Raw genomic sequence first — 23,572 nt, forward strand, 5'->3', positions numbered from 1 at the left:
TGTAGAATCTAGGCAAATGAATTAAAAATTAGTCTATCTTTCTAGTTCTTAGGTTCTACTCTAACTTTAACTTTAACCCTCCTTAAACTTACCTTTAATATACCTTTATACCTTTCCTCTAGCTTACCATTTTATTTCCTTTTCTTTACCTCTTGTCTTATATTAATTTTAGGGTGCTAGATGCGTTCTGCAATCCTTGTTCTTACATGGCCTTTATAAATCCTAATCTCTATATACATAACTTACCCTAACGTCAACCCTAACCCTAACGACACAAAAAACGTAGAATTTATGCATTCTAACGACGGAAATTGACTCTATAGGGTCACTTGCCTTAATAACTAATCTTCTAACGCCTTTTTTTAGGTTTTCTAGGGTATAATCAAAACCTACAGGCTGTAACCTATAGGGTGCCCATTTTGCGTAATTTCCACAACTTAACTAGGGTTGCTATTAGCCATAAACCCGCGGACTATATAGCCTAGACACAACATTTACTTATAATTACTACTTATTTATTAAGCTTACTAGTTTTAGAAATCTTTAATATAAAGGTACTTAATATAGATTCTAAATAAGAGGCTCTACTTACTATAGTACTCTTTATCCTAGTAGATTTAAACTCTCTAAGTAGAGTAGTAGTTATAGTAGTAGTTGTAGTAGTAGGTATAATACTATTAGTAATAATAGGAAGTAGTAGGTTTAGTAGGAAACTATTACTACTAAGTTTAGCACGTGTACTACATGTATACTACGCGTTAGAAAACTTAGTACTACACGTGTACTACACGTGTACTACACGTGTACTATTCTGTTATCTAATCGATAGAGTCCCTAGCAACCGCGCTAAACGGGACAAGGCAGGTACATATTTAAGTTGCATATCACACTACCGATCGCGCATAGATATCCAATCGAAGAATAAACGTGGGCGGTTGACAGCTTCCTGTCTCGAGCGGGAAGACGTTGATCTTACCCAACTTCATTTAAGTCTAATGTAAGTCAGATTTACGGTATAGTATAAGAGCGCCTCGCATTCCCCCCCACATTTCTCGAACATCGCCCGCGTCTGTCTTCGCCGTTTCTGCATTGACGCGTCCCTCTAAGACGCTGATCCCCCGTCCTGCGTATATTCCCATCTTCATTGACGCGCGAACATTTCCCAGGATGGTTCAACACTTGTTCCAATCCCTTGCCGTTGCGGCTTTGGCAATCACTCGTGTCACGGCCTGCGACGAGTGTTACGGGCCCACTGACTTCATCACCCACGAGCGTATCGTTCGTCGCATGCAACCGGATGCGCAGGGTGCTTCATATGGCCCGACGCAAGAGCTCGAATGGGGCCAGATCAACTTCTTGCAGACGACCGATACGCATGGCTGGCTTGAAGGCCACATCAAGGAGCAGAATTATGGCGCCGATTGGGGAGACTTCGTGTCGTTCACGAGGCACATGAAGGCCAAAGCCACAGCGATGAACGTTGACCTGCTGCTGATTGATACTGGTAACTCTACCCTCCTACGGTTCTGGCGATTCATTACTGACACACTCAAGGCGATCTTCATGATGGCAATGGCCTGGCCGATGCTACCACTCCTAATGGAGCCGCGAGCAACCCAATCTTTGAGAATATCCCTTACGACGTCCTTACGATTGGCAACCATGAGCTTTACGTCTCTGATATTGCCTATGAAACGTTCGCAGACTTCTCCACGTTCTATGGCGACCGCTATGTGACCTCAAACGTCCAGATATTCAACCAAAAGACCAACAAGTATGAGTATGCCGGATCAAAGTACAGATACTTCACCACCGACCATGGCATTCGCATCATGGCATTCGGAGTCCTATTTGATTTCACAGGTAACTCCAATGCCAGCATCGTCACTCCTGCTGCGAAAATGGTCAAAGAGCAGTGGTTCCTCGACGCCCTGAATATTGACCGCCCAATTGACATGTTCCTCGTCATCGGACATAATGCAATCCAAGGTTCTACGAGCACCACTGGCACGGTCCTGAACGCAATTCGCGCTGTGCACCCCGACAAGCTTATTCAGGTTTTCGGAGGCCATACCCACATTCGCGATGCTGTCATTTATGACCATGCTGCTGTTGGCATTGAGAGTGGAAGGTACTGTGAGACTGTCGGATGGATGGCGATTTCTGGAATTGAGTCGGATAACTACTATGGCGCCAGCCTTCCCGATGGAGTCCCGCATCCGACAAAATCCGCATTTGATAAGCCAAAGACGACATCGACTTCCACCGCAAGCTCAACAACCTCAACGGCTGCTACCACGCAAGGGAAGAAAGATAAACCCGACCACCCTGATCACCCCAAGCACCCCGATCACCCCAACCACCCTGGTACCCCCACCACCACCACCACCGCCTCCCCCGCCCCAACTCCCAGTGGTTATCGCTTTGCTCGTCGCTACCTTGATTGGAACCGTCTCACCTTTGCCTTCCACGCTGAGACCTCCCAAGACAAGTCTTTCGATCTCCGCCAAGGTATCGATATAACCAATCACATCACGGACACTCGCAAAAAGTTGAACGTGACGTCTGTATATGGATGTGCTCCCCAGACGTGGTGTATGTCCTGCCTACCTTTCGGCTCTCCAGGAAACATCTATACTCTCCTTAGCAAGGCTCTTGCAGCTGTGATAATCAACCCTGAGAGGTCGACAATTCCCAGGATTGTCATAGCGAATACAGGCAGCGTTCGCTTTGACTTGGTCCAGGGACCTTTTACGTACGACGATTCGTTTATCGTGTCGCCATTTACGAATACCTTCAAATACATTCCTGACATGCCTTGGTCTGTTGCCTCTAAGCTTCTGAATGTTTTAAACGGCGGCGCATACCAGCGACGAGATGAGAGACAGGAGACAGATATGGATCTCGGATATCAATTCCCAACTCGGGACAACACAGAGGCGTGTCTTGATCCAGGCACGGTCTCTCCAGAGTTGTCGAAACGCTCTACGAGGGGAATAGTGCGCAGGCAGAGCAGCACTTTGACGCCTGGATACAACACCACCGATGATTTCGGAAATGATGGTGACGATACCAAGCACAGCGAGATCCCGTACTTCCCCCAGCCATACGACTTCCAGGCTAATGCATCTTTCCCCGCCGACGGGTCCGCGCCTGCGACAGTCGACGTAGTCTTCCTTGACTTCATCGGCTCTTACATTATTACGGCCCTGCGCAAGATTCCGGGCGGAGAGAAATACACCAGTGCCGACTTCAAGGACTATCTACCCCCCACCTTCCTTTCCAACCAGTACCTCCCAGAGTATGCGAAGATTGCTCCCGACTGGCAGAAGGATATGCCGAATTGCCCAGTTGGAAAGGGCGTTGGTTTTGCCAAGAATTGAAAAGATATTATGCTGGTGTAGACAGGTTTAAGAGGATGTACTTCTAGGGGGTGACAGATATACTCTGATTTATTTGGTGTGGGAAAGATAATATCAAGGTCGTTCTGCGATACGTATTTGGGCTGAAAATGGGCCATTCTAGGCATCTCAGACAGTGACCCGATGTTTCCCCGTAAGTCGAATACCCCTTTACACAACATGTAATTGTCTCGTAGAACCGGAATATACACGCAACACATTGTACAGTAGCAATTTGTAACATGGCGGAAATTTAATTTCCATTGAAAATTGTAGAACGGTTTAAAAAAATGCGCCCCTGAAAATATGCCCATATCCACTTAATCTAACGGAATGCCCTCGTACTCTGCGAATCCCAATGCCAAGTTCATATTCTCTGTTCTCGCCGTTAGCTTTGTATCTCCGTACTGCACGCCAGAGCACAGGGATGAAAATTGGGAAGAAAACTTACGTAAACACTGTGTTGCTGCCCCCTTTAGTAGGTTGTCAATCGTGGCGCACACAACCACACGCTTGCCTGAGCTATGTACCCCAAAGCCACCAACCTCAACGCCGTGCTTCCCGCTGATCGCCTTGACGCTCGGTGGCTCTCCGGTTACCCGTACGAGCTTCTCACCTGCATACCGATCTTGGTATATCTGCCTGATGTCTCGGCTGCTGAATGTGCGGTCGAGCGGCACAGAGATTGTGTGGTGGATACCCTGGAACCACGACGCGACGTGCGGGATAAACGCAACCTCAACGCCAAGCTGGTTGCTAACTTCGCGCTCGTGGATGTGGTCAGTCAGGGAATAGGGGATGAGGTTGTCCCGCAGGTTCTCGACGTCATTCTTGGGGGACGGCTTTGTGCCCGCTCCGGAGTATCCAGAAACACCAAAGACAGTTGGTTGACCGCCAAGGAACTCAACAAGCGGCGCAATGCCAATCTGTGCTGCGGTTGCGTAGCAGCCGGGGTTGGCGATACGCTTCGCCCGCGCGATATCAGAGCGCGAAACGAGCTCAGGAAGACCGTAGGTCCACTTTGAGTCGAACCTGTAGTCGGCAGAGAGATCTACGATGACAGAGTTCTGTGGCCCACGGCCCTCCTCCACGGCTTCGACAAAGGGCTTGCACACACCGTTCGGGAGCGCCATAACCCAGCAGTCTACCTCACCATTCTCTTCCATGCGGCGCACGTCCTCGGCAGAAAGGTTCTCGTAGGTGATATCGCGCTTCTCGTAGCCCTTCAACTTCTGGCCCGCTAGCTCACGCGATGACACGTGGCGGAGGTCCATGTTGGGGTGGGCATTGAGGAGGGCAATCAGCGCTTGCCCGGTGTATCCACGGGCACCAATGAGAGCTACCTTTGCAGGCTGGGAGTTGGAAGAGTTGTGCTTGCCAAGAGGGGGGTTGGGGTTTGTGGTGGCGTAACCGCGAGTTTGGGTTGTGCGACCGCGGATGATGCGCGACGTTGGGCGTGCCGAGGTGGAGAAGGCACGAGCTTGTTGACGGGGAGCATTTGGTCCGGATATGGCTGACGCAGCATTGGCGGCGCGGTATAGCCTCTCGTCAAGGTTTGCTTCGCCATGCATCGAGCGACCGTGCTTGGTGAACTCGGTCATGAGCTGGGTCACTTCCTCAGCGGACTCGGTGCCATACCAGAACATGACATGGCCGTCTTTGGTGAAGCTGCCCTCTGCCTTGTCAAAGAACCATGTCAGGTTCTCGTCATCCTCTTTAACAGTGAAGACGAGCTTGGGGTGGTCTTTTCTGATCGCCGCAAACACATTGTCGGCGACGTTAGTGAGCCAGCCAGACTTGGTGATTGTTAATGTAGCCAGGTTGGCGATGCCTGAGGAGTCGGTGGATGGCTGCACGATGGCAAGCGCATCCATTGATTCGTCAAAGTATGCCTTAAACTGTTTGTCCTTGAGGCCATCGACATAACGGTTGACTGTCGCACGCGCATCAAGAGCCTCACGGTCGCGAACAAGGACATCCTTGAGCTGCTCAATGTCCTCAAATTGGGACAAAGACGTCGCTGTATCAATCTTACTGCCTCGTCGGATGAGGGTTCCGGCACCAGTATCCGTAAACAGCTCCTTTTGCAAATCAGCCGGGTGGATGATTGCAACACTGGAGGTCCGTGGCAAATGCTCGAGAAGTTCCTTGATCTCCTTAATCTTCAACCTAGTTCCATATCTGCACCACCACTGTGACATGAGATGCTCAAACTCTTCATCTAGGTTGATCGCTGAAATCTTCTCGTTCGTGTCCGCGTTGAAGAGGCCGCCCTTCTCCGATAGGTAGACAATCTTGAGTGGCTGGAGAGACTTGGCCAGCTCTCCTGCCGCCACGTCGGCATTAACATTCAACACCTGTCCGTCAGGTGTCTCGGCCATGGACGTAAGAATCGGGAGGCAGCCAGCATTGATAGCCGCCTCGATCGGGTCCTTGTTGATCTTGTTGATCTTGCCAACCAAGTTCCACTTCTCCTTATCCAAGTAGTCCGCTCCAAACACGCCGCTTGTGACTGGTCGGGCACGTACACCCATCTCCTCCAACTTCTCTACCAACTTCAGGTTCTCTTCCAAAAAGAGTTTGCGCGCAACTGCTAGGGTCTTGCCGTCGGTAACACGGATGCCTTCCTCGAATTGAGGCTCGACTCCCGCATCTTCGAGCAACTTGTTCAGCTGTGGGCCAGCACCGTGGACCACGACAGGGAAGAGCCCGACATTTGTAAGGAGCGCAAGCGCAGAGGTGAGAGATTCGAGATGCTCGGTTATGATTGCACCGCCTACTTTAATGACGGCGAACTGTTGGGAGGAGACGGACGAGAAGTGCGAGAGGTATTGCTGGACCTCGCGCTTCGAGCCGATGTTGCTGAGCAACTGAATGACTGTCGATCTAGTCGTGGTATCAGACCCAGGGGCGGAGTATTGTCTCTTCGCAACGAGAGCAGACGACACGGCGGCCCTTGGGAGGCTCGAAGGTAGACGGCGACCGGAGATGGCGATGCGGCGCCCGGCGAGGCGGGCGGAGGCTCGTAGAGCTAGCATTGTTGAAAATGAAGGACCTCGAGCCCGCTGGGGAAGCAATGGGACTCTGCCTTCCTTGGGGCGAGAGGGGCAGGTTATCAATAGTTGACTGTGACCAAGCACGAGGGTAAGAGGTATGCGGGGATAAAAAGTTCAGAAATGCCGCTCTTGTGCCACTGCTGATTGGAGGCTGTGATTGGCTGGCTACTTATCAGCGACCAGAATATACAGACAAATGGGGGAAAATATACACAATTCGCTCCAAATTAAATAATAACCCCCGGTGACCGTCCCAATGGTATATTTGATTGTGTTTTGGGGATTTTTGTGTTCAGTTTTAAGAGTCAGAGTTTCTTGGTGCTGTTCCTTCAGCCGAAGTCGCAGCCCAGGAGATCGGCAACCCGATTGGCCAAGAGCCGTGGTTATCCTTTTGGTCTCTGAACTGGTGAGGAGCTGAGCACATTTCTTTTTTTTTAAAAAAAAGGCTGCAATATAGCTACATAGGATATTGACGGGGATTAATGGGTGGTTGAGGATATGGATCTATTTGTATGGACAACTGTGTGCTTGTAGGATTATTTGCATGGGGTCTCAATACGGGGGCCGTGTGGTTACTCTGGTGATGACTTCACGCCTAGACTACTCTACACGCATATGTCAGGGCCGATCATACCATTACTGCCTCAGCGGCCGAATGCCTTGGAATACACGTATCGCACGTCACCCACATATCACGCCGATGTGACCATGAGAAGGTGGTTTGTCAAACCTCGATTTGGGCACGAACTTGAAAGCAGAAGTGACCGAGATAATACACGCAACTCAATTAGGTGGGCAATCCTCCTGCCGCAATGATAGATACATAACGCTGGGTCGTCTCTTCGTGACCATATCCCTCGGGTGGGTAAGACGCCCAGATCGCATTGCCGAAAATCAACACGAGAACAAAAAATAACGAATCGACAGTGGAACTCCCTTGTCACTAGCCACCCCACCCATCAATACTGCCTCTCGAGCCAGCGAGTTTCACGTCCACCTTTGCGGGCATACGTATGACGATCGTGGGCGATTGATATGTTCAATGCGCTGCTCGTAAATAGGCTGTCCCCGGAATACCAACTATTTGAAATGTGTGGCTATTTGAAAGGTCAGTTATCGTAATAAGAGGGGAAGAGGGTTGAATGGCGATAACCTACCGATCGGAATAATAATAATGCAGAGCAGGACGATGATTCCAACAATCAGAGCGATCTTCCACTTCATATTAGACCTCCACATCTTTTGCCTGACTCGGTTTGCTCCTTGGTTGAACCCTTGGGCCGAGACCGCCAGATTGTCCGTCTTATCTTGAAGTGAGTTCAGGTTCTCCCCACGTTGCGCCAACTTGTCCACATTGTGCTGCATCTTTGCGGTTGCCCCATCGATCTCCTATGGTACCAGACGTTAGCAGACACTCAGTACACTGTATCTACAAGAAGTAGAACATCGAGCGAATGTTCATTTTTTTGAATTTGGCGCAAGTAATGCGGGCACACCGGGTAATGTAGTGGTCGTACTCCGCGCGGTCTAGCCAACAGTTCTGCTAGCTAGAGCCATGTTGCATCCCGTTGGAGACGGTGTGTCCTCTGGTTGTAGTTGTCGGTAGGTGTGGCTGGTGATATTTTGGCCGTTGCAGCGCTCTAGCTGAGACTCCTCGGAATATCGTGGTCAGACTTACTTGTTGAAGCTGCTCCGTGTCCACATGGGCCCTTGGTCCTTTCGCTGACCCGGCCCCATTGCCACTCGGTTGATATGGGTCGTATGGCTGGCTCGACATCTTGATTCAGGGGGTTGAGGAGTCGTTGATAGGTTTTGTGTATTGAGATGAACAGGTCGTATGAAGTGTATTTGTGGCTTGAGATGTAGAGGAAGTTTGGATGGTGGTTGTGATGGATGAAGTTGTTGTTGAATTGATGATGACGGGAGGCCGGGGGATTAGTGAGACGTGACGAAGAGGCGAGTGGCTGAGGCGAAACAGATTCGCAACGGATCCTCTGACAAAGGTTTTGGAGAAAAGATTCAACCTTTTCAACACCTGAAAAAGCCTTAAAATATGGTAATATCAAGAGGGCTCTTCATCTTCATCACCACAATTCCAGTTCACATTCACGGATACTATATTATAATTAAGAGATATGCTACACGTCACCTCCATCTGTTCTCGACACTTGCCACGTGACCAATTGAAAAATCTAATGTGGCTGGTGGCGACTCACGTGATGTGAATTCAAGTGGTTACGAAGTTATAAATAGATTATCACGTGTGCGTTCCAAGGCAACAGCAACATCCATCACCAACTAATTACTCCCTGTCTACATTTCCAAACGAGCTTCATTCACCTTCTGGACTATTTCTCTTTTTGACAAGCGCTCAACTCACTGCAGAACCGATCACCCATAATGTTTCTTAATGGTTAATGTTCTCTGGGCCGCTAACATTCGCAGTCCTAGTTTTTAAAGCGGGAAGACTAAGCTGGGAGGTGTCCCCCTTTTGCCTTGGTTCTCGTAAGCTCTCCTTGAGCATGTCCTCTCAACTTGCTCAGGGTTAGCTTTGACTATACTGCAATATGTTATATCTTTTACAGCTTTTATGGTTTCCTTCTTGTAATCTTCATGGTTCGGTTTAATAGAGCTTGTGGCTTGTACTTGCGCTTTTCTAAGCTCCATATGCTGTATATACCAGAGACTAAGCCGCCACATGAGCTATGGTAAGCTTAAATGCGACTATATTACTATTTAGTCGGTGGTCACACCACTTATTTTTGAAGGCCACTCCTAAACAATATGGCCAGATCAAACGCATCCCCCAGGTTTAGAACCCCATTTCCTTTTGTCCCTTGAACCTTTCCTTCATCAAACTATCCATTGTCGACTTATATGCATCTACTTACAGTAGTATTTCTTGACGCCCAGCTCAGCCATTGGCCATTCTCGTGCCTATAGGAAGTCAGGATAACTAGATGCTCGTGCGGCAACGGGTACCTATCAAGCCAATCTCGTACCTCGACTGACAGCGTTAACGGGTAGAGGTATTCTACATCATGCATCTCGGTATATATGCAGCTTTTGTCGTTGGAGCCTTACTATCCATCTGTGGCATTTCATCTGCCATCCATGTTGACCTTTCATCCAGTGGTAGCTATTCCATGAAAAATGCCTGTAATGGCGATGCCCATTACTCATAAGCTGACCTCGATATAGATGCTATCAAATTATCGGCCAAAGTTCTTGCAGGCGATATGCTGAGCCACTATCACGGCAATGAACCAGGCCAAATACCAGGAAATCTTCCCTACCCCTACTACTGGTGGGAGTGCGGGGCCATGTTTGGTTCCCTCATCGACTATTGGCTTTACACAGGTGATTCTGCGCACAACGATCTCGTCACCCAGGGAATGCAATTTCAAGTAGGTCCAAATAATGATTTTATGCCTCCGAATCAGACCAAGACACTGGGGAACGATGATCAATGCTTCTGGGCGCTCGCTGCGATCTCCGCCGCCGAATCAAATTTCCCAAACCCGCCAAAGGATAAACCGCAGTGGCTTGCACTCGCCCAAGCCGTTTTCAATACTCAAGCACAACGTTGGGACAAGTCAACATGCGGTGGAGGCCTTAAATGGCAGATATACACCTTCAACAACGGCTACACGTACAAGAACACAATTTCTAATGGATGTTATTTTAATCTCGGCGCGAGATTAGCCTTATATACGAGGAATGATACGTATGCGGACTGGGCCACCGCAGCGTGGAACTGGATGTCGGAAGTGGGCTTAATCGATGAAGAATATGCCGTTTTTGATGGGAGCGACGAGTTGAAACATTGTGCTTCTATCAATCGCGTACAATGGAGCTACAATGTTGGGATTCTGCTTAATGGTGCAGCAGCTATGTATAATTATGTCAGTACTTTTCTCATTCTTGCCTTTACCTTCACTCTCGGTATTATCATCAGCCTTCTGGTGTTAGCCGTGAAACAGATGTTTATATTCCCTGCTGACTATTCCCAGACTGGTGGCACCGACACTTGGCGTCGCCATACTTCTGGACTGCTCAAAACCACATCCTCGACATTCTTTCGCGATAAAGTTATGTTTGAACCTGCTTGCGAACTTGATGACACCTGCAATACGGACCAGCTCTCTTTTAAGGCTTATCTTAGCCGATGGATGGCGGCTACCACCAAATTAGCCCCATTCACATATGGCACTATTAAACCGTTACTAAGGGCCTCCGCGGAAGCTGCTATGTCACATTGCAACGGAGGTAACAATGGACGTACTTGTGGCCTGAAGTGGTCGAACTGGGGAAACTGGGATGGCTCTAATGGAATTGGTCAGCAGATGGCGGCGTTGGAGGTGTTGCAGAGTAATCTTATCCATGCGACCAAAGGACCCGTCCGTGAAGAGGATGGCGGTACGAGCCAGGGGAATCCAAGCGCAGGGGGTGATGGTAGAGGGAATAAAGATGTGAAGGCAGGGCCATGGTCTCAGCCTGCTGGTACGGGAGACCGTGTCGGGGCTGGGGCCTTGACCGCTGTGATGGCTGCCGGAGTTGTTTGCGGTGTGTGGTGGATTGTTTGCTAAGATTGTCACCTTAGGTATATACTTTAGATTCTACCAGACGAACAAATACGGCGCTTTAATAATTTAATAAATAATGTATTGGATATGGAGCTGTAAAGATACATGGATTAAAATATAACCCCGACAGTGACACTGTAGCTAAATATGCAAAATATTTTCTGCCCACTGTACTGTAAGGTAGACACCCGCTGGCATCGATTTGAATGCGTTAAACATGAGCTGTATCAACAGCCACCTTGCTGGACAATAAAGTAGCCCAAACAGAGCGAAGAAGCAATTTCGAAAGAAGGGCCCCAGCCGATCTTTAGGTGTCCCCCACGCAGCTACTAGCTTTTCCAAATGGAACCTATGATATAGTCGTAGCTTCATAGATTCTGTTCGTTGGTTCCAGGGTGGCGATACCGTAGCATTATCGGAAACCTTCCCTAGCCACCTTATTGGCCTCATGAGATCTACCACCACGATTAAGTAGCCAAGACCAAGTGCAAAAATAGGCAATATTGTGACAATCAATGCCCCGATTCTCCACGCATATTTCTCAAACTTGGTAGAAAATTGAAGGTTCCAAGCGGCAATGTGTATTGAACCGAGTAGACTGGCGAGGATAGAACCAATCACGGATTCTCGTATGGCATTGCCATCAAACCCAAATAGATCTTCGCCGTCATATTCCACCCACTCATATCCCCCATTCTGAGACCCAGTCCTGTTTGTCTGATATTTCGCCCTCACCTCCGACGGAAGAACGAAATTTGGCAAACGGTAATAACCTAGACAGATCTGTGCCTTGGGGGAATCTAACCCCGAACCAACCTCGTCAAGGATGGCCACTTCGGAATCGCTATATGACTTCCATAAACGAATGTCGAGCGGTTTGTACCACCAAAAGGCAGTCGTAAGCATTGTACAGCCCACGTAGGCAACAGTGCCTATCTCTAGCTGGCTGATGGGCAGATTCTCTGCCGCCCGGGATATGCACTGGACGGTAAACCAAGATACTTGCAAAACGACAATTAGTTGTGACAGACTATCAGTCTTATTCTCTGCCTTGATCATGTCATCGCTTGGGAGGCCGATTGAGGGTATTGCTTCTGGCGGGATGATCCTTCTGCCTTTATCGTCACAAAACAGAATAACTCTAGGCCTGTATTTTCCCTCGACAGATCCGGGGACATTGGGGTCGGCTGGGGCGATTTCAGAATATCGCAGTCCTCCTGATACGCAAAACCATGCCTGTGTCCAACTCACAGTCTTTAGACGACGTTTTATTGTCCATGCCTGCTTCCACTGATTGAAAGCCAGCGCAGTGACAAATTCCGGGACTATAATAGCGATTCCCATCCATTTTAGTTTTCTCAAGAAAATCTTTTTCGAGGTGTCTGAGCAAGACGGAATGTTCAGATGCAAGACAGTCCAAGAGCAGAGGAAAATTGTTGAAAGGCAGGTATATAGAATATCAATGCTGCCACGGGTATTGGGTGTTTCCGTCCATCCAAGGCGCTCCGAGGTAGCATTGGTGCTATTTGAAGTGCTAGTCGTCACGTTCATGGCGAATAGAAGCTAGCAATGTTGTAGATAAATAATACAGGCACACATCAACTGGAAAGGCTGTTAGTACTAGGCCGTTGTGAGTAAGATGGGGTGTAGATCGTTACCAACCAGTTGAAGATGGTGAAAGACCCGGGAATGCCAGACGAGATACTCGTACAAGCAGAAACACAACGATAATGAAATGAAGGAAAGAGGAAACGAACGAGGAGAAGGGGATGCATTTTATTCTTGAATGTGCGCAGCAAGGCTGAACTAATGCCCGCTCGATAGGCCGCATGTAAATGTAGGCAGTGTTTCGCACAGCCTCCTCCAGCTGTGTGGATGTTGATACACGCTGTTAGGCGACATTGGCCAGGAAAAATCGGCCTTCGACATCGTAAAAAAGCATTGAAGTCATTTTACTCGTTCTCAGTCTTGTTTCTGTTTACTGTAGCCAGTTCCTGTGGCCTTTCTCTCCTGTGAGCGCGTACCTACATGGTTTTAACGAGGGCGCTTCTGTGGTCAATCCCAGACCAATCAGATATATGGTACTGAAGCGCGACGACACATTCCGCCCCTCATCGCGCATGATGGATCAAACGCGATCTCTTATCACGAAAATAGATATTTTAAAATTAGCACTGTTCCAACAGCTCGGGTGCGAGTGAAGGTGGGCCCTGACCGCTTTTGAGGTAATGCCAGGAGGCCCGACGTGAACGAAGCTAAAAACTCGGGCCGCGCCGAGCCCTTCCGTGAAGTTGCTGCCAACATCTTCACTCACTCCCAACAATGCCTGTCTACCCCACATTTGTGGTTGATAAACGCTCAAAAAGGCTGCTATTGTGAAAAGTAAACATGAATACAATTGGGTATAATTCATTCCTACGGAAGTCAGATGCTAATTTCTATCGTGTATGGGTGGAAGTCTGTTCTCTCAACGCCTTCGATTCTGTGCACTTCTGAAACAATGTCAACAGCCACACTCTAATGACCGGGCTTCAATGGGATGGCGCCAAGTTGACTCGCATCTTTTCGATATCTTCCTCGGTAAATCCGAGATCAGTCTTGAGGTAGCCGACGATGCCCTCCTTAAACCGAGATTCGATCGACTCGACAAACGTGGTAATTGTGGTGCCTTTCACGCTCATGAACGCCAACATGCCGGGGCTGAAGTGGGTTGGGTTGGAGCCTCTATCGTTCACGCCAGCCTGAAGCGAACTAGAAAGCGACTGTCGAACAGGCTCAGTGCCAACACGACTGAGGAGGTAGTCGTGAGTAATGTGATCTCTGGGGACACCGACGAGTTGCAAAATGAGTGCAGCGAGGACTCCGGTTCGGTCCTTTCCGGCTAGTGTGAGGAAAAGCTGTCAGCTTGAGGCCATTCTCCGAATAAGGTTCTTCACTGGAACTCACCAGTGCAATGGAACAGAAATGGCTTATTCGGTTGGTCCCTGACGTGTGTAAACACTGCCCTAAACGTTGGCTGTAGGACTTTGAGAGCATCGTCGTACATATCTACAAAGGCAGATACCCCACCATCGTCTTTGGCAAAGGCCTTCATGTCCGTTTTTTGTGGAGTTTTCGCATAGGCCAGCCATACAGTCTCGGCGCGTGGAATTTCGGGGCCGGGATATTTCTCTCTCTCAGAGGGTTTTCGAAGGTCGAAGATTGTCTTCACACCAACGTCAACGACCAGCTTTCTCATTCCCAAGCCTCTAATTTGGCCAGGGAACCAGAGCGGTAGGCAAACCCTTGGCGTATGTTGACAGCCGTCCTAGTTCTGCTGATATCCCGCACATTGGCGACACCCGAGATCTTGACAAAGGGTGGGGAGGACAAGATCTCTGCTACAATCGGAGGAAGAAGCTTCTCTCTCAGATCCGTCCTCACCAGCTCTGAGATATCGTAATCTAAGTTTTCGTTGGCATGGGAGGCCATATTCAGTGATTGCTTTCTGGAGAGACGCTGTATATTGCTTTCCTATACTTGCGTGCTGGGGTTTCCCATCTGACGGGGGATCACTCAACCACTTCCACTTGATAGTTTATAGTTATACCTACCGGTCTTCACACTTCCTGTTGGGGGAGGTTATGAATCTGATCTCTTGATGTAAAAGTAAGAAACGTGTGTGAGCTTCACAGACAGAATTGCAGTATAGGTAGGGTAGAACGAGGATGGAGAGACTGCTTTGTATTTTCCCCTAGCCTCCGCTCCTACTTAAATGTCTTTGAGCTGAGCTATTTGTCCACTATTTAGGCAATTGCGCCGTGTCCCAGGGGGTTCTTTCCCTTTACATCTTGAATATCCTGTTGACAGTCACGTGTTCGTATTTATCAAGGGGTTACGGATTGACAGGACGGATTGCCAAGTTCGTCAAACAAACAGCACAGCAAACAAGTGGGGCCGCAAACAAGCTGCTACCAAGGCGCCCGTGCACCAGAAAGCTGGGGTTGTACTCAGCTGTGGGTTCAATCGTGGACATCGTAGATATTGTGGATAGCCTCGTCTGAACAGCAACACATCTTCAGCAGTGTTGCCGTGGTCGTGGTTGTTGACGTGACTTGCATTTTTTACGACATGGTTCGAAACACAGTCACTGACGGCGCCAGTGAGAGTCGTGAAGGTCTCTTGCGTCCGTCGCTCGACCAAGCATATCGATCCTCTTCCGACTCCGACCTCGATGCAACCGATTACCTGAAGTACCAGGAGCCACCTTCTACAGAGTCTTCCGAAATGAAGCCCTTGTCGAAGCTCCGCCGGAGCTGCACCCGCCGCTCAAAATGCTGCCTCATGATCGCCGTGGTGGTCATAATAATCGGAATCGTGGTTAGTGGGGGCGGATGGTGGGTTTACAACATGGTGCCGGTTGACGGCGAGTCGCCGCCATGGTATCCATCCCCACTCGGAGGAGAAATCGACACGCCGTGGAAAGAGAGCTATGCCAAAGCTGCCAAACTGGTTGAGAAGATGACAATACCGGAAAAAGTAAATGTGTCGACTGGAGTAGGCTGGCAGATGGGCCTCGCAGTAGGCAACACTGCGCCAGCTACACATGTCGGCTTCCCAAGCCTAGCGCTCCAAGATGGACCTCTGGGCATTAGATTTGCCGACAATGCTACAGCATTCCCAGCGGGGTTGACAGTTGGCGCTACGTGGAACAGAACGTTGATGTATGCAAGGGGGAAAGCGCACGGCCAGGAAGCGCGCTTGAAGGGCATCAATGTTCTCCTTGGCCCCTGCGTGGGGCCACTTGGGCGTATGCCTGCGGGTGGCAGGAACTGGGAAGGGTTTGGAGCCGATCCCTACCTCCAGGGCGTTGCTGCCGCCGAGACGGTCAAAGGCATCCAGGGAGAAGGAGTCATGGCTACAATTAAGCACTACATTGGGAATGAGCAAGAACACTTCCGACAGGCTCGGGAATGGGCCATCCCAAACGCCCTCAGCTCAAACATTGGCGACAGGACTTTGCACGAGCTCTACCTATGGCCATTCGCTGATGCCGTTAAAGCTGGCGTTGCAAGTGTCATGTGCAGTTACCAGATGACGAACAACTCATACTCTTGCGCCAATAGCAAGTTGCTAAATGGTATTCTAAAGGACGAACTTGGATTTCAAGGATTCGTCCAGTCCGACTGGCTGGCGCAGCGCGCTGGGGTGGCGAGCACATTGGCAGGGTTGGACATGAGCATGCCAGGAGATGGTCTTGTTTGGGCAAACGGCCAGTCGCTCTGGGGCCCTGAACTTACCAAGTCGGTTCTCAACGGCTCTGTGCCTGTATCTCGGCTGAACGATATGGTGACCCGTATTGTCGCAGCATGGTACCAACTCGGACAGGATGACGAATCTAAATTTGACCGAAAGGGACCAAACTTCTCGTCGTGGACGAATGATGCCAAAGGACGTCTTCATCATGGTAGCCCAGATGACACCAACCTTCAAATTGTCAATCAGTTTGTCAATGTTCAAGGCGAAGAGGAAAATTCCCACGCCGAAATCGCAAAGGAGGTGGCAATACAAGGGACAGTGTTGCTCAAAAACAGTGGCATCTTGCCTCTCAGCCGTGTGGGGTGGCCAGAAGGTGCGACACAGGACAGGAAATTTAGAGTTGGCATATTCGGGGAGGACTCTGGGCCAGGAAATGGGCCAAATGCTTGCGAGGATCGCGCCTGTAACCAGGGAACTCTAGGATCTGGATGGGGCTCTGGGGCCGTTGAGTTTCCGTATCTCATTACGCCAGTTTCTGCGATCAAGGCGGCCGTTGATAAGGCCAAAGTCGACGTAACCGACTCATTGACCAACAAGGCGCCACCGGGAAGCTCGTCGATGCTGAAGGACCAAGATATTTGTATCGTGTTCGTGAACGCTGACTCGGGCGAGGGCTACAAGAAATCCGATGGCATTGCGGGCGATCGAAATGACCTCAAATTACACAAGGATGGTGATAAGCTTGTCCAGCAGGTAACAAACGGCTGTGGTGGCGGGAAAGGCGATACTATTGTCGTTGTTCACGCCGTTGGCCCTGTGTTGATGGAAAGTTGGATTGATCTTCCCGGCGTTAAAGCCGTGGTTATGGCTCATCTTCCTGGCCAAGAAAGTGGCAATGCCCTCGTCGATATCCTTTTCGGCGACGCGAACCCGAGCGGTAAACTTCCATACACAATTGGAAAGAGTCTCGACGATTACGGGAGTGGAGCCAAGGTTCTCTATTTGCCCAATGCGCCGATCCCGCAGCAAAACTTCTCTGAAGGGATCTACATCGACTACAGACACTTTGACAAATATGACATCACACCACGCTTCGAGTTTGGATTTGGTCTCTCCTACACCAAGTTTGAGTATAGCGATATTCAGGTCACTACCGTCAAGGGGAAGTCGGCACTACCTGACCTGCGGCCAAATGCTACAGCTCCACCAACTTATGATCAAACACTTCCCGACCCCTCATCTGCGCTGTACCCTTCTGGCTTCAGAAGGTTAGCAAAGTACATTTATCCCTACATCGACAACGTATCGGATATTACTACAGGGCCATATCCATACCCAGATGGCTACAATACGACACAGCTGCCATCCCAAGCCGGTGGCGGCGAGGGTGGCAACCCATCACTCTTCGATGTCCATGCTACCGTGTCCGTGACCCTGAAAAACACCGGCGGGGTGTCTGGCGCAGAAGTTGCACAGTTGTATTTATCATACCCCAAGTCCCCAGTTCCTAGCGACTCCATGGGTGGGATGAGACGAGGTGGCTGGTTCGACACTGATATGAGTGACTTCCCAGTTAAAGTGCTGAGAGGCTTTGAGAAGATAAACTTGAAGCCGGGAGAGATAAAGGATGTCCATTTCAAGTTAACTCGAAGAGATCTGAGCTTCTGGGATGTGAGGGAGCAAAACTGGGTCATGCCTATTGACGGGGCGTTTACGATAAGGGTTGGGAGTAGCTCAAGGGATATCAGGCTTGAAGGGAAATTCTAATGTGTTGGTTTGGACTTATGACATGGAAGCGGGCGTTTTGGAATTGATACCAAAATTAGAAGGGGTGTATGGGAGATCCCCCTCGGAAATATTGGTAGAAGGGGAATTTTAGTATGTAAATCAACGACAAATATCGTGTGTTTTCTACGTCCCTTACTTTTGGTCAAAAGAAACCATCTTGGAAGCCATATGACTTCTTCATCTGTATACTCTCCGTACTACAATAACATTCGGATCCCACTCACCGACACATTTTGCCATTTTAGTCTCCCCCTTTTCAAAGCCTACCCAGTGTAGCCACTATTTGCCGCCAGTTCCGTACGTGCTCAAGGCACAACAAATCTCTATTTATAATTCAGGCTCATGCTCCCTACCCTTCCATTCTCACTAATCCCGTGCGCAAAAGGAGATAGCAACGTCCACTCTATCAAATATAATACTACGGGCAGCTGGCGGGGGCGGCTGATTCGGGCTGATTTTCAACGACGTCTGCGCTTGGAGGCTTCCCGGCCCACTTCACTACTGCAGGCCAGAGTCTGGTTCCTGTGGTGTTGGCGACAGTGATTATCGTGTCGTCGCTGCAATTATATCAGCAAATAAATTAGAGTTAGAAATATAGATAATAAAGTACCTCTTAGCTGAATCACTGCTGACAGACCTCGTCTCAGCCATTGTCACGGATCGAAGGAGCAGTGGTACTGCAGGAACGATTCTGGTTTTTTGAGAAATAATGGCTGCCATAGAATTCCTCCTCGCTGTCACCACGCATTCATCCAGCGCGGGGTTCAACAGCGCCATGGTTAAATGGCCAGTAGTGCTTTGGTCGATTCGGAAACTGGGCTTTTCTTCTCCAAGACTCGGCCAGTGCGTGGGGTCGGTGAGTATATTGACCTCTGTAGCTGGAAGGACACGTTCGGAGTGTGTGTTCTCTTTGAGGTCGATGTTGGACTTGTTTCTTTTAAAAAACTTGACCTTCACTTGATTTCCAGCCTCTGACTGAGGGGCTTCACCAGGGTTGTAAATAATCTCATTCGTAGTTAGTTCGTAGCCTTCATACTTCTTCACTCTGGTCTCGATACCAAGAGATGAGTTGTTACTGTCCGTCTTGCCATGCTTTTTCTTTGAGGATCTGGGCGACCCCTCGTCCGTGGTTAACTTTCTAGGAGAACCACGGTTCACCTTCGTGGGCCTTTTCAAAGGTGATCTGCCTCCAAACTCGCCGACTCCTGCCAGGCCTTTATTCGAAGTGGGTTGCGTGGACGATTCTTCGTCTTTTGTCTCTGAATCTAGTTTGGGGGGGTTGTAAGAGCCAGCGTCGTCGTTGTTTGCATCAGATATGCCCTCAGATTTCAATGCCTCGGCACTCATCACCTCAGCTGCCGTCTTGCGTGTCGAGTGGCCAGTGCCACCAGTGGCAATTGCAATGAAATCAATGCTCTTAAGCTTTTTCTTTTTCTTTTTTCCAAGCCTATCCGATTCTCCCATGGTCGTGCTGGGATCACGACGCTCGGGGGAAGCTGAGAGAACGTCGCTGCTAATAAAACTTTCCTTGTTGCCAGACGAGCTCTCAGAATTCTTCATAGTGTGGTAGAGCAAGGTTTCAGCTGGCGATTCATCAAATATGCTTTCCTTGTGAGTAAAGGATGAACTGTAGCTGCTGAATGAGGTCCCATATTTTCCTTCCTCGGGCACAGAGAGGTTCTCAGAAACAGCAAGTGACCCCTTACTGGTTGGAATGCCAGGGATGCTGTCGTTTCTGTCGTATTCAGTCAGTATCTGCCAAATTGTAGATATGGACATTACTTACCGTAGCTTTCCTGTGTCAAAAGACTTCGTCGTCTTGGTTGACTGGCCTGAGCTTGTCGATCGGTGGCCCTTTCCACCCCTGGGCGTAGTGCCACTTTCAATATATGCCTTCTTAATCGTAAGATTCTGTTTGGATGGCGTATTGTATCGTTTTGAAGGCGTGTTGGCTTCTTTTCTCGGCATTTGATCTCCATTGTTTGAAACGCTGGCATTCTGGTCCCTTTCGGTGGTTTTATAAGTTCGCCTGTGCTCACCAGCTTCAGATGAATCTCCAGTATGATCGCTCATGTAGCGCTGGTTGCCTCTAAACGAGTCTCCTCGGTGGCGATTTGGCCCATTCCGATTATCAATCTCTGCCTTTCTCCGATAGGGTGCAACTATCAATACTCTGCCATCATAAAAGAATCCGTTGAAGCGTTGGATTGCCTCTGTAGCACTCGTATCGGCTTTGAAGCTAAAATAAGGGTTAGAATCCGCGTAAAGGCAACGAAAACATGGCCGAGGGTTCAATAACTTACGTCATAAATGCAAAGTCCTTGAGGGGTCTGTATCCCTCGATCTCTCCGCAACACTCCATCATTGTTGGAACAAGATCTGAAGTGAACTCGTCGTCTGTAAACCCCCGTATATAGATCGAGCGACCTTCTTCGATTACGGCGTTCACGAGGGTCGCGGAGTTTTGAATATAATAATATTTCTCCGCAGGATTCTGTGTATCTGGAATCGCAGTTTTTACTTCAACGATTGCTGCAGCCTCGTACTTTGTAAAGGTTTTGTTCCTGGGTACATTTGAATAGGCCCTGTTCCGGTTCACTCCAGGCTTGGAACCGGATATTACACGATCCTGGTCATTATCGTTGGCTAATGCTCGGTCTTTGAAGTCGCGAGGTGGCGTATAGGCCGTTGGAATCGGTCCAGCCAGAGACATAGGTCTACTCCGAGAGATTCTATGCGGATTATACGTGTAAATCGGTTCGATTTTCGTCTGCGAAACTTGAGAGTAGCGGACCTTGGCAAATAGTTAGTATACATGAGAGCGAAGGGTTATCCGTTCTCCTCACCATGCCGCGATTCTTTTCGAGCGAGACCTCACGTCGGTGCACATGATATTCTCCGGCAGACTCTCTGGCAGAAGCAATCCCAAGACCTATTGCGTCTGAATTTGGAGATTCCTGCCATGGAATCTGGTGTTGGGCCTTTGGGCCTGGTCGAGTTGGAACTGCCCGGAATTATGTTATTTTTCGTTCAAATGGTGGCAAATAGTATAGTGCAGCGGTGATTTGTTGATCTTAACTAACCTGGGGGAGCAAAATTATTTCCATCGATTTCCACGGACCGCGCGAGGCCTTCTCTGATAAGCTGGAGTTGTGGTTGCAGAGCATAGCACCGTTGAGCAAGAAAATTGCATACGTCAACCATATCAGTACGAGGCAAGTTATCGAAGTCGAAGTACTGATAATCTTCGGGTTCAAATACCGCCATGACAGGTGTGTTGGGGGGGACTCTGGCAAGCTTTGCGAGATTGACTACAGACCATTCGTTGACGAATGACTCTATCTGTCGTCTCTTCTCGATATTGGTAGCTGCGAGACGGTGGATGACGTTGAAGCAGAAGCCGGCTCCCTCCATCCAGATATCCAAGGGATCAAAGTAAGTGTATAGATCTTCCCAGGCAATCGGCAAAGATTGAATAGTATGAACGAAACCTGGATATTTATCTCGATAGAAATTGGCTCTTTCGTAGATATCGTTTGGATTATTGGTTCGGACCGCATATTGTGGTGCCGGTTTTGGTACAAGTCGAATTGAGCGTGATCTGAGGTTGGTCGAGAAGAAAGCAGGAGCATTTGGCGGGAAATTGGTGAACAGCTCAGGAGGCACATATCCTGGGACGACAGGCAGGTCAATGAAGCCAGTGGGCGGCATTGGCGGTGCCATGGGCAGCCTCTGCGGGGCGAAATCCGAAAGAGGCGTAAGAGCCTACAAGATTAGAAATGAAGCTTAGACTGGTGACCAGGAATGACATACATTCATCATGTAGGTCAGATCAGAGGGCACGAGCTGCAGATATTGAAGCTGAAGCTGAGATTATCTGTATTGGGTGTTGAGAACATGATTTATAATTGGAGTAGATAAACAGCACTGACCTGGAGCCGTCTTATAGATGGCACAGAACTGTCAAGCCAATTTAAATAAGGAGGGGCCAAATAAAGGCTCCTTGTGGATTCTTGTGTTGAATTTCAATAGTTACGACGCTGTGTCGACCATGTTTGAGAGAGAAGTTGCAAGAGTTGTTGGGAGAAAAGTTGAGAGAGAAGTCGGGAGAGAAGTTGAAAGAGAAAGTTAAGAAAGAAGGAGAGAAGAGGGAGGAGGGAGGAGTGAAGACGCGTCCACGATAAGAGCGTCGAGCGTTGAGTGCCAGCTATCCAGCAGGAAGGTGCCACCCAGTTGTGCAGTTCTAAAATTAAACACTCAGATAGGAGGGAGGCAGGAGCAGAAGCTAGCGAACATAAACAAAGAGAACAAAAAACAGAATTCACTTCCACTTCCACTTCTTCTTGATGATATTGGAAGCGCGACAGAGCCACGGCAGTAGATTTAACGAGAAGGAGATAACTGGCAGCTTCAGACTATAGCAGCATCATTGATCCTTCTCGACTCAAGCTGCAAGTGCTTGGATTATATTTCACTTTCTCTCCAAAACGGCAGTCCGTATGAAGCCACCCATTCTCAGATCAGTATCCAATCCCATATAACCAACGATGCAAACAAACTACGATAATGAGACTGCTGGTAATATGATAAGGGGTTGTTATTGATCATGAAACATACTGTACAAACCGCTCTCTGCTGCTACCACAGGTCCCCGCCAAGAATTGAAAGAAGCATATTGACTCTGCACATTCAAAACCACCTTGGGTTCGCTATTTACTTAATTTGCTCGTAAGCCTGGAAAGAGTGGAGTGAAATTTATCAACCCGCCACGAGGCCAAATCAATCTATATAATCACACTTCTTGACACCTTCACTTGAGGTATCGAGAGAGACAGACGGGAAATGCCCGTGTAGGAACGCTAAATTCAAAATCATTCCTTTGGCAGCGATTCCAACAATTTCAGGATCTCCGATTCATTTGCACCTGCCACCACCTTTCCGTTGTTCCAGTCGACCGTCTACCTTCTGTTAGCCTGCCGCCATGCCACGCCATTCCAACCGCTGGGAGCTTACCAATGGCCGTTGGAAGCTACCCTTATCTTTCTTCCACTTTGTGAAGGCATCCTTCCCACTCGTTGCTCCCTGGACGACTTTGCCAGCTCCATTCTCTCCGACGTATTCGAGAATGCTCTTCAGCTGATCCGGGGTCGGGGCGTCTTCAATAACGTTGAGCTCGAATTCCGTCTGAACGCTGCTCTTTGTCTGTTGCGTGTGGTCGCTCGCTTGGTCCTCTGTAGCTGTCTCTCCAGCGGCCGCTGAAGCTTGCTTCAAGAGACTGTGGACTCTCATCGAAGCTGGGGCAGTTGGGCTGTGGAACAGCGTAATCACGTCGAGGCCTTTGCGCTGGTTGGTTGTTAGCTCCATTCTCGACCCAAGACGGCGGCATACGTACAAATCTGAACATCTTGAAGTATCTATTGGCAATTGATTGTTATAATTGTTTTAATGTTTCTCACAGTTCGTGGGTTGTAAATAAATGGTATTATGTAGTCAAACACAGTCA

General features: G+C 49.0%; 9 protein-coding genes across 9 annotated transcripts; 3 read left to right on the forward strand and 6 right to left on the reverse strand.

Annotated features, from left to right (window-relative positions):
* The first annotated feature begins 931 nt into the window (after window positions 1-931).
* VE01_04462 (uncharacterized protein) lies at window positions 932-3,613 on the forward strand. The gene is made up of 2 exons (XM_018273936.2): window positions 932-1,504; window positions 1,555-3,613. The coding sequence occupies exons 1-2, from the start codon at window positions 1,168-1,170 to the stop codon at window positions 3,381-3,383; spliced, it is 2,166 nt and encodes a 721-aa protein (XP_018131376.1). The 5' UTR covers window positions 932-1,167; the 3' UTR covers window positions 3,384-3,613.
* On the reverse strand, window positions 3,374-6,991 carry ARG6 (Protein arg-6, mitochondrial). Its single transcript, XM_018273937.2, has 3 exons — window positions 6,670-6,991; window positions 3,853-6,618; window positions 3,374-3,777 (listed from the first exon to the last, which is right to left on the reverse strand). The coding sequence occupies exons 2-3, from the start codon at window positions 6,437-6,439 to the stop codon at window positions 3,722-3,724; spliced, it is 2,643 nt and encodes an 880-aa protein (XP_018131375.1). The 5' UTR covers window positions 6,440-6,618; window positions 6,670-6,991; the 3' UTR covers window positions 3,374-3,721.
* A 183-nt stretch (window positions 6,992-7,174) lies between these two features.
* Window positions 7,175-8,556, reverse strand: VE01_04464 (uncharacterized protein). The gene is made up of 3 exons (XM_059463619.1): window positions 8,136-8,556; window positions 7,615-7,846; window positions 7,175-7,554 (listed from the first exon to the last, which is right to left on the reverse strand). Exons 1-3 carry the CDS (start codon window positions 8,232-8,234, stop codon window positions 7,538-7,540), a joined length of 348 nt encoding a protein of 115 aa, XP_059319780.1. The 5' UTR covers window positions 8,235-8,556; the 3' UTR covers window positions 7,175-7,537.
* Window positions 8,379-11,136, forward strand: DCW1_1 (hydrolase 76 protein). The gene is made up of 3 exons (XM_059463620.1): window positions 8,379-9,592; window positions 9,659-10,362; window positions 10,471-11,136. The coding sequence occupies exons 1-3, from the start codon at window positions 9,499-9,501 to the stop codon at window positions 11,044-11,046; spliced, it is 1,374 nt and encodes a 457-aa protein (XP_059319779.1). The 5' UTR covers window positions 8,379-9,498; the 3' UTR covers window positions 11,047-11,136.
* On the reverse strand, window positions 11,124-13,249 carry VE01_04466 (uncharacterized protein). Its single transcript, XM_059463621.1, has 2 exons — window positions 12,706-13,249; window positions 11,124-12,645 (listed from the first exon to the last, which is right to left on the reverse strand). The coding sequence occupies exon 2, from the start codon at window positions 12,592-12,594 to the stop codon at window positions 11,185-11,187; it is 1,410 nt and encodes a 469-aa protein (XP_059319778.1). The 5' UTR covers window positions 12,595-12,645; window positions 12,706-13,249; the 3' UTR covers window positions 11,124-11,184.
* Window positions 13,250-13,574: 325 nt separating this feature from the next.
* On the reverse strand, window positions 13,575-14,514 carry VE01_04467 (uncharacterized protein; the record flags this gene model as incomplete). Its single annotated transcript, XM_018273941.1, has 3 exons — window positions 13,575-13,924; window positions 13,990-14,276; window positions 14,327-14,514. The coding sequence occupies 3 exons, from the start codon at window positions 14,512-14,514 to the stop codon at window positions 13,575-13,577; spliced, it is 825 nt and encodes a 274-aa protein (XP_018131379.1).
* Window positions 14,515-15,042: 528 nt separating this feature from the next.
* Window positions 15,043-18,264, forward strand: VE01_04468 (uncharacterized protein). The gene has a single exon (XM_018273942.2). The coding sequence runs from the start codon at window positions 15,154-15,156 to the stop codon at window positions 18,046-18,048; it is 2,895 nt and encodes a 964-aa protein (XP_018131374.1). The 5' UTR covers window positions 15,043-15,153; the 3' UTR covers window positions 18,049-18,264.
* A 223-nt stretch (window positions 18,265-18,487) lies between these two features.
* On the reverse strand, window positions 18,488-22,241 carry VE01_04469 (uncharacterized protein; the record flags this gene model as incomplete). Its single annotated transcript, XM_018273943.2, has 8 exons — window positions 22,002-22,241; window positions 21,883-21,946; window positions 21,153-21,834; window positions 20,916-21,073; window positions 20,373-20,863; window positions 19,856-20,308; window positions 18,680-19,804; window positions 18,488-18,626 (listed from the first exon to the last, which is right to left on the reverse strand). The coding sequence occupies exons 2-8, from the start codon at window positions 21,889-21,891 to the stop codon at window positions 18,488-18,490; spliced, it is 3,057 nt and encodes a 1,018-aa protein (XP_018131373.2). The 5' UTR covers window positions 21,892-21,946; window positions 22,002-22,241.
* A 304-nt stretch (window positions 22,242-22,545) lies between these two features.
* VE01_04470 (uncharacterized protein) lies at window positions 22,546-23,559 on the reverse strand. Its single transcript, XM_018273944.2, has 3 exons — window positions 23,462-23,559; window positions 23,083-23,412; window positions 22,546-23,027 (listed from the first exon to the last, which is right to left on the reverse strand). The coding sequence occupies exons 1-3, from the start codon at window positions 23,471-23,473 to the stop codon at window positions 22,941-22,943; spliced, it is 429 nt and encodes a 142-aa protein (XP_018131302.1). The 5' UTR covers window positions 23,474-23,559; the 3' UTR covers window positions 22,546-22,940.
* Window positions 23,560-23,572: the final 13 nt, after the last annotated feature.

The sequence above is a fragment of the Pseudogymnoascus verrucosus genome (genome assembly GCF_001662655.1).
Source record: "Pseudogymnoascus verrucosus strain UAMH 10579 unplaced genomic scaffold scaffold_16, whole genome shotgun sequence".
Classification (NCBI taxonomy): Eukaryota; Fungi; Ascomycota; class Leotiomycetes; order Thelebolales; family Thelebolaceae; genus Pseudogymnoascus; species Pseudogymnoascus verrucosus.

What these genes read in the sequence shown, in the direction of transcription:
- VE01_04462 (XM_018273936.2), top strand. Translation starts at nt 1,168, where the DNA reads ATGGTTCAACACTTGTTCCAATCCCTTGCCGTTGCGGCTTTGGCAATC. An exon ending in CCTGCTGCTGATTGATACTG is followed by an intron (nt 1,505 to 1,554) that starts GTAACTCTACCC and finishes GACACACTCAAG; the next exon opens with GCGATCTTCATGATGGCAAT.
- ARG6 (XM_018273937.2), bottom strand. Translation starts at nt 6,439, where the DNA reads ATGCTAGCTCTACGAGCCTCCGCCCGCCTCGCCGGGCGCCGCATCGCC. An exon ending in GGCAGCAACACAGTGTTTAC is followed by an intron (nt 3,778 to 3,852) that starts GTAAGTTTTCTT and finishes CGGCGAGAACAG; the next exon opens with AGAATATGAACTTGGCATTG.
- VE01_04464 (XM_059463619.1), bottom strand. Translation starts at nt 8,234, where the DNA reads ATGTCGAGCCAGCCATACGACCCATATCAACCGAGTGGCAATGGGGCC. An exon ending in ACACGGAGCAGCTTCAACAA is followed by an intron (nt 7,847 to 8,135) that starts GTAAGTCTGACC and finishes CTGGTACCATAG; the next exon opens with GAGATCGATGGGGCAACCGC.
- DCW1_1 (XM_059463620.1), top strand. Translation starts at nt 9,499, where the DNA reads ATGCATCTCGGTATATATGCAGCTTTTGTCGTTGGAGCCTTACTATCC. An exon ending in TGTTGACCTTTCATCCAGTG is followed by an intron (nt 9,593 to 9,658) that starts GTAGCTATTCCA and finishes ACCTCGATATAG; the next exon opens with ATGCTATCAAATTATCGGCC. An exon ending in CAGCAGCTATGTATAATTAT is followed by an intron (nt 10,363 to 10,470) that starts GTCAGTACTTTT and finishes GACTATTCCCAG; the next exon opens with ACTGGTGGCACCGACACTTG.
- VE01_04466 (XM_059463621.1), bottom strand. Translation starts at nt 12,594, where the DNA reads ATGAACGTGACGACTAGCACTTCAAATAGCACCAATGCTACCTCGGAG.
- VE01_04468 (XM_018273942.2), top strand. Translation starts at nt 15,154, where the DNA reads ATGGTTCGAAACACAGTCACTGACGGCGCCAGTGAGAGTCGTGAAGGT.
- VE01_04470 (XM_018273944.2), bottom strand. An exon ending in GTAGCTTCCAACGGCCATTG is followed by an intron (nt 23,028 to 23,082) that starts GTAAGCTCCCAG and finishes AACAGAAGGTAG; the next exon opens with ACGGTCGACTGGAACAACGG.